Here is a 16,249-nt window from a genome sequence, read left to right as displayed (position 1 = left end):
GTCTGGTTCAACCATACCAGTACTTTGGGTTTTTAAGAGAGCAAACTTAACAAATGTTTCTGATATTACTAGTGTGTTCAAGAAAAATTGTTTGCAAACTTTTTCAAAATTGTTATCCCATTTGAGAAAATAAGTATGGCTGTTTTTTCTACTATTTCTAGAACCATCTCTTTGTCGTGACCTGGCTATTGGCTTGGTTGTAATACAAGAAACTATATACTGGCGTTTAGAACTTAAGTTTCTTTCACTATTATAATAGTCAGAATGAATGTGTACTCTTTGTGCATGACTTATGCGCTGAGAGCATTTCAAGCGACAAGTAGTTTTACAAGGAGGTCTTAAAGTTCTTTCTTTTACAATATCTCCTTTAGAGTTGACATGCTCTTTTCCAGAAATTCGTCCCTGCTTTCTAATGTTTTTTTTTCCACTTTTTTTCATTCCTTATTCTTTTTCTTCCTTTATTTTTAGGTTGAGTAAACTATCGGTAACTCGCTCTCCGTGTCATCTGAATCGGTGTATGGTACCAGAGGTATTATATTATTATTATTTGCTGTAGTATTTGTACTTACAGATTGACTTTGTACTTGTTCTAAATCGTTACTTAAAGTTGAATCACTCTCTGAACCTGAAGGTGGAGTGTATGTTGGATCATCGATGTCATTCTCAAATAGGTCGCTCACAGAAGATAGCGCATCATCTAAATCTTCCAGTGTTGTCGATGCTCCAGATTCTTGTTCCATGTTTGTCACTTGTGTTATCGTCTCTAGCTCCCATTCATTTGACTCTGAAAAATAAATTGTTAAGATATTTTGAATATTTAATTTTATTTAAGTGTTTTTTTTGCTTTTAATAACATAGAGCTTTCTTTCCTACAAGTGTTCCCAGCCTTCAAGAAATAGAGAAATTCACTCGGTTTTGTCCAATTTATTTTAATTTTTTAAATTGATGTTCCGCCAAAACATTGATTAGTTCATTATATAGATAGCCTACACAAAGAATGTGGATATAAAAAATATTATATCGTTAAAGTGGATTTCTATTGAATTTTTATCATGTTTTTGGTAATTATGTGTAATTTACTCGTCACTCACGAAGTTTTTCATATTGAAGTATAATTTCTGTTAAACATGTAGAATGTTAAATTAGGTAGAATAACAAGTCGGAAAGACAAAGAACCCCTAAGAATATAACTATTATCGTATGAAATTAATGCTCTCTGTCCCTACCGACTACAGCATTTACAGTCTAATGACAATGTACTAGGTCTAGGCCCAGCTTAACACGATTGAAATGGAAACCTAAATTATTGCTAGGGTAGGCTAAAGCCCCCGAGTAAATACCTGCTACAATATGGTTAAATGGTTTAAACATAACAGTAATTTACACAAAAAAGATTTTTATAACAACCATAAATTTACTGAAATTTATTTAAACTGAGCCTAGAGTATTATGTACCTACTAATCTCACCTGGTTCTACTGGAGTTGAAATGAAATTAAGAAGATGTACGTCTTTACTAGTTTCTCTTTCAACTTGGATATTTTCACTTTCATGCATGTTAAAATTCCATTGGGTTGAGTCATTGTCAGGTAAAACGAGGATGGATGTGCAATCTGGATTCAATACCTAGAAATAAAATTGAAAATCAAACATACACTTAGGCCTACTTCTCCTATTGGCACAACAATGTTCTAAACCTAGGCTAATAATAATAATAATAATAAAAATTGTTCCTTGAGGTCTGAGTATAAAATTCGAATTTTACTTTAAGTTTTACATATTGTTAGCTTGTAAACATATTTAAAAAAATACTTACTTTTAATTCGGTTAAAGTCGGTGAAGGAGTGGAATTTCTTCGTGGAACTTCTACTGATTGATTGCTAGGACAATCATTAGTTTCAGGTTTCAGATTATCTTCAGTGAACGTATTAAGGTTTTTCAATTTGGAAAGTATAAACTTTCCCCTACTTTCCATATTAATACCAAAACGTTTTGTTAAAAGTAGAATAAAACTTTGATTAGTACAGCTCAGTCCTAACCTCAATAATCTCTCTAATAGCAGGCAGCAGCAATATCAACAGTATTATTGACAGTCATCAGCTGTTCAGAAAACAGGACTTGAGACTAAATGAGTATAGTGGCTAGGGCCAGACAATGGCAAGTCCATTTTGTGGACTTAGGTTTTTGCTGAAATGCTCAATGTTCAGAACCATAACATCATAGGTGGAGTTAAGTTTGTCTGGTTCTGATATACCTCAGGACTTAGACTCATATAACCTTTGATAAATCATAAAAATAGAATTTTTAGCGGAGTTACGATGGTATGGCTGGATGTAAAATGAAATTTTAAGAACATACGTGCAATAACCTAAAAAATAAGAAATTTTGGACTTAGGCTCATATGGTTCTGAGGTACCCATATTAAAATATGTTGCAGTTATGCTTATGAATGTGTTGCTTTGCCCTATTAATTTTAATAGCTTTCCAATGAAATAAAAGATATATATATATATATATAATTATGTACCGTCGTTTTAAGCCTATATGCAAAATATGATGAAATTATGACACTTTTCATTGTGCACCGCACCATCTCACATTTGGTTAAGTGTCTTTGGAGGCATAAAGAAAGTTCAATATTAATATAATTTATTTAATAAACATTATTGTAGTATACGTTCTATATAATTTATATGTTTTTCAGATATATTCGGATATAAAACGACTCATTAATTCGTACCGTAATAGATAATAGAAATCACAACCGTTCCGAACTGAGGTCGATGATCAGCCTATATTCGGGGTTTGTCGGAACTGCTCGGCTTTGATGAGACGTATGTTCGGTATTTGACGATACTGCTCGGCTCTGCCCCAATCTTTCTCACCGAGGTGTATGATCAGTTCATGAAGGTGGCCCACGAGGAGCTTACGAGCTCCTCACGCAGCAGCAAAATGGGGTGATCGCAACCGGCGGAGAGAAAAACTCAACTTAATTTTTGATTTTGTTTTTGGAGACCCTGAAGATCATTCTTTAACTACTATGCTAAGTAGGGCCCTTTTTAATCCTCCTGGATGTTTAATCCACCCTCGAATGTTTTCTAGCTACGCCACTGTATATAACGAGGTTACTTTGTTACATTAAACTTCCTTACGTCTTTTTGGGTCTTTCAATACTCCGTTGTATTGGTTTATTTGTATGTAGACCAGATTAATTGCCTGCCATTAATTACATTATATATTACAATATATATATATATATATATATATATATATATATATATATATATATATATATATATATATATATTGTTGTACCAAATTACTGAAATGTGTTTAATTCAGAGTAGAAGCTAAAAACACAGTGGTACATTTTAAGAGGCTTGTCACATTGATTGCCTGCAATTTAATTGTGCTGCATCCTGCAACATCCAGCTTTGAAAATGTAATTTAAATATGTATGCTGTACTAAACTACGGAAAGGGGTTTGAAAATACAGTGATACATTTCAATAGGTTTGCCAGGTACTGAACTAAATTAAATTCAGAGTAGTACAGAGCGAGAACGCGCGGACTGCTCATTCCTCCATTCTAATACACGGGCTATCTGTAGTTGGCAGGAGGGGCCCCTCCATCGCCACTCTTTCTCTCCGCCTGCCTTGATCGCCCCATTCAAACTTACGCGCGAGGAGCTCGTAGCCAACACTAACCGAAAACCGCCGCCGGCCATAAAGCGCCATCTACCTATAGTAGATTACTATAATCAGAATCATTATATTCCAGTGAGTCAAGGGCAAGGCTGCTTGTAGTTACGAGTAAGACTGAGACAGATAAGTCACATCCCACTCTGTTCGGTTCTGGGCGGAAGTTTTGTTGAATACATTCTCTTTATCCTAGCTCAAACCTGTTGCTTTACCTGGTGACCAATAAATTGATTAGGTAAGGTATGAATAGATGAGTTCAATAACATGTTTTATCTACTTCTCCACTAAATCAGGCACATTTTAATTCCGAATACATTATGCATTAATGGTTAATTAAAAGCCTTCATGTTGTAAAGAAATTGGATTTCACTATTTCATTGTGAAATCTGTATTGTGAACAAAAAACTTGAAAGCTAAATCATAATACAGACTTGCATAACACTAATGTCCTCTGTACTAAAAACCCCAATGGGCAATCTTCTAATATGTAGGCCTACTTGAGACAAAAATATTAATTTATTTTTATTAGTTAAATTTTTGAATTTCTTTATATCCATTTTTATTTGACCTAATTCAACATTCTGCATGTTTAACGATAAACATATCTGAATATAAGAAACATCGTGGGTGAAAGTTATTTGTACGAGTAGACTACCCTGGCTTAAAAGTGTTTCAAGTTTAATAGCTTATCTTCTGTTCTTAAATTGATGTAAAAATTATTTTACTTCAACCCTTTGGTCACCAGTGTCTGAACTACCCAAAATGTTTTATAACGCATTTTGTTTTGCTATGTACCGTCCTTAATTTTTTGAAGAATAATTTTTATTTTGTTTTGTAGCTAATTATATGTAGGTACCATTGAATATATTTAGTTGTATGTTAGTTAACTCTTTAACCTTCTATATTTTATTTTGTTGTCTTAGGCTGTATGTACTGTGCTGAACAATTTTCTAAATTAAAAATAAAAAGCTGAGACGACATGAATTAAAATCAGTGCTCACTTAGTGATCGTTGACAGACTTTTCTTTGACAAAAGTCCAATAAAAAATTGAAAAGTTAATAAATAAATATTTTGATACTTTTTTCTGAGTGACTGATCCATTGGAATCAACGGTTTTCACTTGAATCTCAGTAGTCCGATCAGGTTCAATCAATCATATATTGGTGGCCTAAGGGTTAATAAGTTTAAAATCCATTCAGGAATATTATTTTACATTTAAATTTGTATAAAAATATTGGGTACTTCGGTATTATCCGGAAGCCACTATTTTTGGAATAGTTTTCTGAGGACCTAAAAACACAACATAATTATACTTAATGAATAGACTTTATTTAACTTAGATGTGAAAATTGTATGTCATTATGATGATCAGTTCTGGTTTTCCACTTCCCTAAAAGAAGATTAGGTTATCATAAATGTGTTACTAGTAGTACCAAAGTTAAAGATAACTTTTATCAGGACTCATGTGGTTTGAGCTTGAATTAGATAACTACCTTGAGGGATTTTCTTTTTTTGCCAAAAGTACAGGGTTGTGCCAAGGCACCACTGAAGCCCGCAATGATGGCCCAGTCGGTACTTTCTGGATCTCAGATCGTCCAACATGATCTGCCGTCGGGAAATGTGTATTTACCTACTTATATAGCCTAATAACAAATAGATAGGGACATAGTGGCCTTCTCGTCGACTAATAATATTATGATATTTAATTTTCACAGTAAGTCCAATAAAGTCAGTTCATTCTAAATATAGTTTTTTTTAATTTCTGTTAAGAAAACTTCCAAAATCAGTAGCCTCCGGATAATACCAAAGTACCAAATATTGATGTGTTTATATTTTTGGGCCCTGGCAAGCCAATTTTTAAATTTAATACAAAAAGCCATGGAATTGCAATGCTCCTTTCACTTATGTTTAAAAGAATTGAAATGTTTTGAATTGTATCAGCAGATATTTTCATATTTGGACTCTGGAAAAACCTTTGGCTTCTAAAAAAAACAAAACTGAAATATATTTTGAGATTTAGATGATAAAACCCCTTTAATTTGATACTTTATTCAAGTATGTTTTTAAAACATAACTTAACGCAGAGACAACATTTTATGAAATGGTATCTACTCTTTTTAACATGTGTAAAATCCTAAAACAAGGTTAAATACAAGTAAAGACGGTGTCCCTGTGTTTTCAACACACACACACACACACACACATATATATATATATATATATATATATATATATATATATATATATATATATAAAATATACTAAGTCAAAGTCAATAACAACAAAATTGTTTCTAAATAATTAATTATAGATATTTAAAGTCAAAACCCAGTATCAAACCAATACAACAAAATCATGTTACTTCTATTCTTGTAGTGTGCTGATTGATTAAATTTGTATGGCTAGTAACTAAAAAAGTTTAAATTGTTATAAATAACTAAAATTTAATTTATTTTCAATGTTAATACAATTCAGTTAATACTTAATTATACTACAATTTGATTATTTTTGAACTACATGATTGAATGAATAAAACATTCTTGAACTTTTCTAGCAAATAAACCTCAATGCAAGGTTTTGCCACAGTCACAACTAATCAATTTTTATATTAATATATTATAGTGTAATGGCATATGGTAATAAAGTAATCTAAACAATTTTTCAGCTACTGCCACAATGATCAAGGGTGTGTTGGTGTCAGTGCTAGTTGTGGTGTCTGCAGTTGCATTGGGGCTATACATAGACTACAACAATGCTTTCACTGGTACAGCCCCATCACCAATAATGCAATGGTGGGGAGAAGGTAAACCTAGATTAGATGATGGCATCATCAAACCATTCAAAATCAACTTTCCCAAAGAGGTATGATTACATCTCTTTAAATCGATTTTACATTTTATTAAACTAAGCCATGTTTATAAGTATTTGTGTTACATGTATAAAAGTAATTCTGAGTTATTATTGAGTCACTAAATTTTCTTTCATATTGTAGTATAATGATCTGGCAGTTCTTCGAAAATAAGCTTTATGAAATTCAAGTATCAGAACATCTTCCTTGATATTACAAGTAATTAGAAAGTTCATTGTCTACATGGTGTTTCCTATCTTGTCCAATCTGAAGAAGGGCTGAGGTGCTCATGTGATCTGAACTTGATTTTTATGAAGAGGGATGTTTCTTTTTTTTCTTTCCAGCAATGAAGGGTGGCACCAAAGGCACCACAAAATCCCACACTAATGTCCAGAGGAATCCGGATTGGTACTTTCCGGTGATTAGATCACGTTGAGTGATTTGGCACAAGAAATTATCAAAGAAAATTGCCCCTGGTCATCAGTTTGGGCTTTGGTGCTTTATGTTTATTACATTTTATTAATGTGTGAATGTATAACAGGAACTTAACTGGATTAAAATGGTTACGTGTTTGTGATATTTAACCCTCAGGACCCTGTTATGTATTTGATTCATGTTGGCATGGCAAACACGTAATCAATAAAAAATGTCTGATGTGGCACATGTTTTATTGTACTTTCAAAGATTCAAACACATTGGCTGATTATCTTATGGACGCTAGAACATACTTAAGTACAATTTAACATACATAATCATACTGTTATATTGCACACAGCTTACATGTTAATATTTTTAAATCAACATAAAAGAGGACTGTTAATCCGATAATAATTTTTGGTATAATGCTATATATAAAATAATATGAAGCACATTAATTGTTCACATAAATCGACTAATTCTTCCCGTATTTGGGATAAAATAATTCATTGATAGCCTATTTAATTTTTATCATAGCTATTTTTCTGTTGCCTGAACTCATGGTCCATTGCATTCATGATCAGACCCTCTACAATTGTGATGTGTAACCTAATAGGTACCATCTCGAGGGATGTTTCTGGTTTGTCACCAAAGGTGGGGGCAGACTTTATATAATTAAAAATAATTTAATAGTTAGTTAATGCATTGAGAATATTGTTATTATTATTACTTAAAAGGTATAAATAAATATTAATAGTTATATTCTTCATTTTTTGACAGTCATTGCCCCCATTTTTGAACAATCCATACCTCCTATATTCAAACTACGCTAAAACAGTAAATATACTTATCTGCTGATTACAAAAAACACCAGTCTCTTAAAATGGTTCATCACAATAGAATCCATCAAAAAATATTTTTTGTATCAGTGTGATAGCTGGTAAAATTAGTATTTACCCAGATTTTGTTTATGGAATAATACCAGTTATGAAGGTAGTATTTTAACAAAATGATAAACATCATTTGAGTGTAAATGAGTTTTGTTATAGTATTAACCTCCACAGTTTAGTTATGGATTGACAAAATTGCTTATTGCAAGTTTCACTATAACAATTTGTGTAGGCATATATGGAGCAGATAAAAATTAATTATTTTTTATGTTATCTGTTATTTTTACATTAATTACAGATTAGGCCTAATTAACTTTATTTTATATTTAACTTATCAAACCTAAACTATCGATATTTACCAAGTTGTAATAAGGATTGCCAATATTTCTACTATCTTAGTTAGGTAAATAATGTCACATTTATTATAATGTAGTCATAAACAAATAATAAATTGATCCGCAAAAATTATTTGTAATTTCTAGATACTAGATTTCTAGACAAAGTATTTAACAAATCTTTAACCACTCTTGTTTTTTTTGTCGGTTTATATATTATTAAATTGTTTTTCTTTTGTTTCTTTTTTGTGAAAACAAACCACAAAGAGAGTCTGTTGTATTTAATTGAAAAGTTTTGTGTTGAAATTTGTAGTTGACAGATGATACAGCACTTATCTGATCAACAAGTACTACCACTGTGAGGACTGGTGACTTGTCATATCTCCAACATGGTTGTATAAATAGATACATAACTAACCATTCATTTGTCCTGATATAAGGCATTTCTCATTACTGTGTTTTCTAAAGTAATACAACACTCTTTACATCACTGTATGATAAACATTTTTTTCCATTAATATAATAATATGCACAAATGTTTGTTGGACTATGACATACAACACAAATCGTATGCATAAAAGAGCATGTTGCTGTTAAATCTTCTGTGTAACATAGTATTTACGCCCATTGGCAGCAGCCTATCTTTGCTTGATTCTCTATACGTATCATGTTAAACATAATTCCTTTTACAGAATAAGTTTAAAAAATTAAAACAACACGTTTTCAAATAGTTTATTTGAAATTTTGTTTTTTCCAATAATTTGCAAACAGTTAAAAATATATTTGTGTGTATGACTAAATTTTGTCACATAAGTAACTTCAAATGTGTATAGCAACAACTCCAAAATATACATTTGTTTCAATATATATTGCTGATTTCAGAAATATATATAGGCTATTAGTTTATAGCATTTTAATCTTTAAAATAGTGTATGTTTGTGTAACTAAACCAAATTTATCTTTTTATTATAGTTTAAAATAGTATTCTATGTAGCTTTTCATTATTAAAAGTACTGTAAGTATGTACTTGAAAGGCTACATATCTCATAAATTTAAGGCACTAAATCTTCCTCCAAAGTTTTATTAAAGCAATCAGCCTTTATTTGTGTCTTCCCTGTTTATTAGCAAAGCCTATCACTCTGGTGGCTATTTTATCTTCTATCCATCTGTCCACACTTTATCTCGAGGGAGAATTGACATTGTTTTATAAAGTACTATGTGTTTGATTAAAATATATTATTTTACTTTATATTTTTCAATTTGGTTTGTGTCATATATAAGTAAAGTACCATTCTGTTGATGTATATTGATTTAATAATGTAATTTATTTTAATGTTAAAACAAACAATTGTCGTCAGTTGGTGTGTATGAAGTATTACTTCAAATACTGTTGATTTTGTGGTAGTGTAAAGAGAATCCTTTACAACCAGTAATAGTGAAGTTGCTTCTTAATGTAATATTGAAGGAAAGTAATGTTGCTAATGAGTGGAAGTTTTAGGAACAATGTTTTGATGATTATCTAATTACAATGTTGATTATCTAATTAATAAATTGTCTAAGTTAGCTCTCTGTTGGCGGCGCGCTTGACGGGCCTTGAATACTGGAATAATATATGAAATGAAACACTTGTTTTTGAACTATCAGGACTTGTATTTACTCAAACTAAAATGTTAATACAAAAAATGGAATAAGCGGACTGTATTGTAATACAGCTAGCTGGCGCTAGCTGTCCTAAACTATATGTAATGTAGAGAGCTGTGTGCTCTCTACCCTACGCCTCCGGAGTACAATGAAGAACTGACTAGAGGAGACTCGTTCTAGGCCCTTGTCCCAGGTAAAGGTTCTTTCTTGCTCCCACGAGGCGTGAGGGCCAGCCCCTCCCGCCCTGAAGCGACCCTACCATAAACCTGGGGGTAACATCCCTTGGTTCGTGGAAGGCCACCTCTAACAATGGGAGTGAAAGCTCTGTCGCCTCCCACGCCCTGAGAACAAGAACTCCATACCTCCAGGCGACCTTGTCATAAATATTAGGGATGTCACCCGTAAAATCTAAGACAACAAATCTCCCCTCTAACAATACAATAATAAACTAACAGTAAGATACTAAACTAATTACAAATATATTTATACCTAACATAAATGAACTATATCTAATAAACAAATAAAATAATGTCTAAGACCGGGCCGTAACATACTCCCCGCCTTGAAATATTGATTTCAAAACTAATTGATTTGTTGAAGCTATGTGATGAAACATTCTAAATTTCTACTAATGACACATGTGCAGGACGAAACAATGGAACAATACTAATCAAAATATAAATCTATAACATGTATGTGTACAAGACAAAACTTAAACATGGTAGTAAGCAGAACAAGGATAATTAAATTGAAAATCTAATTTACATTTACTATAGTTTTTACACAGAGTTAATAACAACAAAGATTATGAAAATATTGAAATTGAAACAAATACAATGAAATATTCAACTATAAATCAATCTGTTATTAATACACAATTAAACATAGACAGTTTGTAATTAGAAATGATGACACGGTTGAGTAGAATACCCACGACTGAATAGAACTGCAAACAATTGGATGTGTGTCTTTGAACTTCGCTACTATAATTGAAAATTACTACTTAAACTAAGCTATGCTATACAACGGACTAAACTATGAGTATTTGAGGTCACTATGATGTTAAATGTATGATTAACTATATACACGAATACACTGACCTTCGCTTTACACATTACACTCTTGCACTGTATTAGGTTCTAGGGGGAGGATACATAGCTTGTTGACTGCTCTCCTGAAGGTGCCAGACGACGTCTTTACGGTGGCGACTCGGATCCTATTGTCCGCTCCAGGATGGACCGCCACCACTCGACCTGTAACCCACTTGAGAGGGGGCAAGTTGTCTTCTTTCAGGAGAACTAGTTGATTGAGCCGGATGTTGGCTGCTTCTGATTTCCACTTTGGCCGTTGTTGTAAGAGAGACAGATATTCTTTGGACCATCGTGTCCAAAAGTGCTGCGCAATCTGCTGTGTCCTCTGCCAATGTGACAACCGGTTTAATTGAATGTAACAAATGTTCGGTTCAGGTAATGCGGTTAAAGCATCACCAGTGAGAAAGTGACCAGGGGTTAATGGTGAAAGGTCATTTGGGTCAGTGGAAAGGGGAGTGAGAGGACGAGAGTTCAAGCAAGCTTCAATCATTGTTAAAGTAGTGTAAAATTCCTCGAAGGTGAGTGAGGCGTTGGCTACAACTCGTTTCAAATGATGTTTCACTGACCGAACAGCAGCTTCCCATAAGCCTCCGAAATGAGGGGATCGGGGTGGAATGAAGTGCCACTTAATGAGGTGAGCGGTTGATTCTTCGACGATTCTTCTCTGATGTTCTTCGTTTGTAAACAGATCTTGAAGCTCTCGAAGCTCTCTCTCTGCGCCTACGAAATTGGTGCCATTGTCCGAGTACATGTTTGTAACAATTCCTCGTCGTGAAATAAATCTCTTGAATGCTGCTATAAATGCTTCACTGGTCATGTCTGTTACTACTTCTAAATGTACAGCTTTGGTTGCAAGACATACAAATATCACTATGTATCCCTTCGATGTAGGACTGTTTCGTCTTTTTGAGGCTTTAATATATACTGGGCCGCTGATATCAGTGCCAGTATTACTGAAAGGTCGACATGGGCGTACTCGATCTGATGGTAAGTCACCCATCTGAGGTTGCGTTGTTTTTGGATTAGCCTTAAAACACTTGACGCAACTGTGTGTGGTACGTCTTGCTAAATTTCGTCCATTAAGGGGCCAATATCGTTGCCGCAACGATGCAAGCAGCAGTTGAGGTGCCGCATGCAGAAGTCTGATGTGCTCATGACGAAAAATAAGTTCTGTTAGATGTGACTTGTATGGTAAAACAATGGGATGTTTTTGATCTATTTTGATTTCTGCATGTTTTAATCTCCTGCCTACTCTGATGAGTTTCTCGGGACCAAAAAAAGATTGAAGATTCCACAATGGACTGTCTTTCCTAATCTTCTTTCCTTCCATGAGCCTATTATAATCTTCTCTCATGTAATGTTCCTGTTCTGCTCTGATGAGATGATTTGTGGCATGGTTGAGCTCTTCTGTAGTTAATGGACCTGTAAGTTTATGATGTGAATTCTTCAGGTTGCTGATGAATCTAAGACAATACGCTGTAACTCTTGTGAGTTTGCTTAAAGATGAGTATTTTGCAACATCTATTAGTGGCTCAGTGCTGACAACCGCCAATGTAGTTGGTATTAGTTTTTGTTCTGGTACATCTGAAATTCTACTCAAATCAAATTTGGGCCATTCACTAGAATTTTGTATTAACCATTCTGGGCCATGCCACCATAATTTGTTATCGATAATTTGAATCGGATTTAAACCTCTTGATATCAGATCTGCTGGATTGTCGTTGGTTCTTACGTGCCTCCAACTACATCTTTCAGTCGTCAATTCTTGAATAATTTTCACCCGATTAGCAACGTAAGTTTTCCATTTTGATGCTGATGAAGTGATCCAAGCCAGAACTATTGAGGAGTCGGTCCATAGTGTGTATCCATCAACTTTAATGCCAGTATCCAATACTTTAGTTACAAGTTTCGATAGTAGCAGCGCGGCACACAATTCCAATCTAGGAATGGTCATTTTTTGAAGTGGTGATACCCTAGATTTTGAGCATAATAATTGTGTTGACACGCGTCCGTCAGTATCGGTTGTTCGTATGTACACACATGCTCCATACGCCCTTTCTGAGGCGTCACAAAACCCATGTATTTCTTTTTGGATTGCGTGACCTACTGTGATGTGCCTTTGTATTTGAAGTTGTTTCAAAGTTGAGAGCTGTTGTCGGTGTGTCTGCCACGATGTATGAAGATCACATGGAAGAGATTCATCCCAACTCAGATCTCTTACCCACAACTCTTGCATGAATAGTTTGAATTTCAAAACTACAGGCCCTACAAGTCCTAAAGGATTGAATAAACTGGCTATTTCTGACAGAACAGAACGCTTTGATATCTTGTCATGTGGTTTTCTTTCAGTAGATGCGTAATGGAACATGTCGGTCTCAGAGTTCCACCACATACCAAGCACTTTGTACTGTTTATTTTGTTCTTGTTTCGCTCTATTTTTATCTGGGATTGTTTCCAACAATTCCTTCGAATTTGAATTCCATTTTCTTAAATTAAATCCTCCTGAGTTAAGCATTTGCGACATTTGTGTTTGAATGACTTTAGCGTCCTCGAGTGTTTTTGCACCTGTCATAAGATCATCTACATAGAAATCTGATAGCGCTATAGATGAGGCTATAGGATATGTTGATCATTCATCTGTGGCCAGTTGATGGAGGGTCCTGATTGCTAAGAAGGGTGCTGCTGCTGTACCATAGGTGACAGTTTTTAACCTATAGACTTTTAGAGGTTGATCTCTACCTTGTCTCCATAGTATGCGCTGTAAGTCCAGTTGTTTCTCATTAATGTATACCTGGCGGTACATTTTCTCTATATCTGCACTTAATACGTATGTATGATATCGAAATCTTGCTAAGATTGAGAAGACATCTTGCTGAATGGTAGGACCAACTAAAAGACAGTCATTTAATGATCGACCACTGCTCGTTTTGGCCGAAGCATCAAATACAACTCTGAGCTTCGTTGTTGAACTGTCTTCTCTAACGACAGGTAGATGCGGAATGTAATATACTGGACCAACTGGCTTCACGTTGGGTTCCACCGCTTCCATATGCCCTAGTGCTTCATATTCATTCATGAATTGTGAATATGCTGCATGTAGATTGGGATCTCTTTCTAATTTTCTTTCCAGTTGACTAAATCGAGATTCAGCTGTTTTCTTGGACTCACCTAGACTATTTATGTCATCACTACATGGCAAGTTAACTACATATTTGCCTGTAGAATCCCTGTACGTTGTTTCTGTGTACATCCGTTCACACGTGGTAGTTTGACTGGCTGGGGATGTGTGAACGTCACAATCTTCAATTTCCCAGAAACGTTGCACTTGGACCATGTTGGCGGCGCGCTTGACGGGCCTTGAATACTGGAATAATATATGAAATGAAACACTTGTTTTTGAACTATCAGGACTTGTATTTACTCAAACTAAAATGTTAATACAAAAAGTGGAATAAGCGGACTGTATTGTAATACAGCTAGCTGGCGCTAGCTGTCCTAAACTATATGTAATGTAGAGAGCTGTGTGCTCTCTACCCTACGCCTCCGGAGTACAATGAAGAACTGACTAGAGGAGACTCGTTCTAGGCCCTTGTCCCAGGTAAAGGTTCTTTCTTGCTCCCACGAGGCGTGAGGGCCAGCCCCTCCCGCCCTGAAGCGACCCTACCATAAACCTGGGGGTAACATCCCTTGGTTCGTGGAAGGCCACCTCTAACAATGGGAGTGAAAGCTCTGTCGCCTCCCACGCCCTGAGAACAAGAACTCCATACCTCCAGGCGACCTTGTCATAAATATTAGGGATGTCACCCGTAAAATCTAAGACAACAAATCTCCCCTCTAACAATACAATAATAAACTAACAGTAAGATACTAAACTAATTACAAATATATTTATACCTAACATAAATGAACTATATGTAATAAACAAATAAAATAATGTCTAAGACCGGGCCGTAACACTCTCTTTGCTGTGGAATATGATGTACCAAGAAGCTGCTCACATAATTGCTACTTTACCTAAAGCTGATGTGGACTGTTTAGTCTATAGCAGAGTAATCCAAGCTGTTGAGAACTAAGCTAATCCTTGCCCCAATACGGCATTTGATTGATTTTTATTTAATGACTGTAAATAATGATAGATGAAAATAGGATTGTAGTTTGAATTTTATCCTCTTCTTCCCTCGTACTCTGTGTTATGGGTAAGAATGAGTGTTTACACTATTAATTTAAAAGATGGCTAACCATTTTCAGTTACTATAGTGATAGAGAAATAGTATGTAACTTCAACCTTAAGACTTTAGGGTACCAATGCACTGACAGTGGCGTGATGTGATGCGACATGAAATTATTAAACACAGGCAACATATGGAATTAAATACACAAATCACATCGTGTTCTGTGTATTTTATTATTATAACACTCAGACCCTATATGTTTCTTGTAGTTGTAGTGCAAATATATGTAATATCCTGATGTTTTCCGTAAATTTTTTGAAAATTAATAAACAATTTTATACTACTCTGAGTTTAATTACATGCCAGTAGACAAAATAATTTAAAGAAAGCTTTCCTGTTTTGTAATTTGAGGAATTAACAAGCTAAAGCTTTTTACATGAAAGAAACACAAATAAGGAAATGGAACATGGTAATTTAGATGAATACTAAGAGTAAACAATTGGATAAACCACTTGGAAAATAACCATTGAAAATTGAACAATCAGTATCAGACGAGGAACAAGTAGTTAGTTAAAGCAGCTATACACGTGAGGCTATCTCATGGATCCAAAGTGCAGTGGTATCTGTGAGAATGACCTATACCATGTTTAATTAATATTGTCCCTCTTCAAAATGCCTGAGAATTACTCTTCATATGTTGTAGCTATCTACACAAGGGTGGAAATATTTGAAAATTTGAACAAGTGTTATATATAAAAACTGTCACTATTTATGGTTTCAACAGCGTGTAAAAAGTGAACAAAAGCAAGAAAAATTATTAAATAAATAACAATGACAATGCAACCAAACAACTAACTTTGATAGCATTAGAAGGACACCAGACCACATGAGTGTGGAACAGGCTTCAATAAATTTACATGCAAAATTTCATTCTAAAGCTTACTTCATACTTGAGATGTATTCACATTTAAGAGCCCTGATAGGCCTTTTATAATTACTGAAATTGGTTCGCTTTTGGCAAGAAAAAACTAATACATCGTGAAAGCTGGAGTTACTTTTTTCCACTTGTTTCATACTTTGTTAACCTGCTTGACAAAACTTAATCGCCCTCTCCATGTTAAACCATCCTGTCCTAATAATTCTACTAGGACATTT

At 34.3% G+C, this 16,249-nt stretch overlaps 2 protein-coding genes across 2 annotated transcripts in view; one reads left to right on the top strand and one right to left on the bottom strand.

Annotated features, from left to right (window-relative positions):
* Positions 1–464: 464 nt before the first annotated feature.
* Positions 465–2,406, bottom strand: LOC124372784. The gene is made up of 3 exons (XM_046831194.1): positions 1,816–2,406; positions 1,469–1,625; positions 465–784 (listed from the first exon to the last, which is right to left on the bottom strand). The coding sequence occupies exons 1-3, from the start codon at positions 1,972–1,974 to the stop codon at positions 465–467; spliced, it is 636 nt and encodes a 211-aa protein (XP_046687150.1). The 5' UTR covers positions 1,975–2,406.
* Positions 2,407–3,749: 1,343 nt separating this feature from the next.
* LOC124372783 (juvenile hormone epoxide hydrolase 1-like) overlaps positions 3,750–16,249 on the top strand; it is a 30,431-nt gene continuing 17,931 nt past the window's right edge. Inside the window, 2 exon segments of the mRNA XM_046831193.1 lie at positions 3,750–3,934; positions 6,366–6,562. Coding sequence (XP_046687149.1) covers positions 6,377–6,562 — 186 coding nt within the window. The 5' untranslated portion in view covers positions 3,750–3,934; positions 6,366–6,376.

Source organism: Homalodisca vitripennis, unplaced genomic scaffold (assembly GCF_021130785.1).
Source record: "Homalodisca vitripennis isolate AUS2020 unplaced genomic scaffold, UT_GWSS_2.1 ScUCBcl_4024;HRSCAF=9915, whole genome shotgun sequence".
NCBI lineage: Eukaryota > Metazoa > Arthropoda > Insecta > Hemiptera > Cicadellidae > Homalodisca > Homalodisca vitripennis.
This window is presented reverse-complemented; position numbering and strand designations above follow the sequence as displayed.

Bases quoted from the DNA above. Each gene is read 5' to 3' on its own strand.
- LOC124372784 (XM_046831194.1), bottom strand. From the start codon at position 1,974: ATGGAAAGTAGGGGAAAGTTTATACTTTCCAAATTGAAAAACCTTAAT. The intron at 1,626-1,815 runs GTAAGTATTTTT...TTTTATTTCTAG, and splicing joins CGACTTTAACCGAATTAAAA to GTATTGAATCCAGATTGCAC. The intron at 785-1,468 runs GTGAGATTAGTA...TTTATTTTTCAG, and splicing joins TTCAACTCCAGTAGAACCAG to AGTCAAATGAATGGGAGCTA.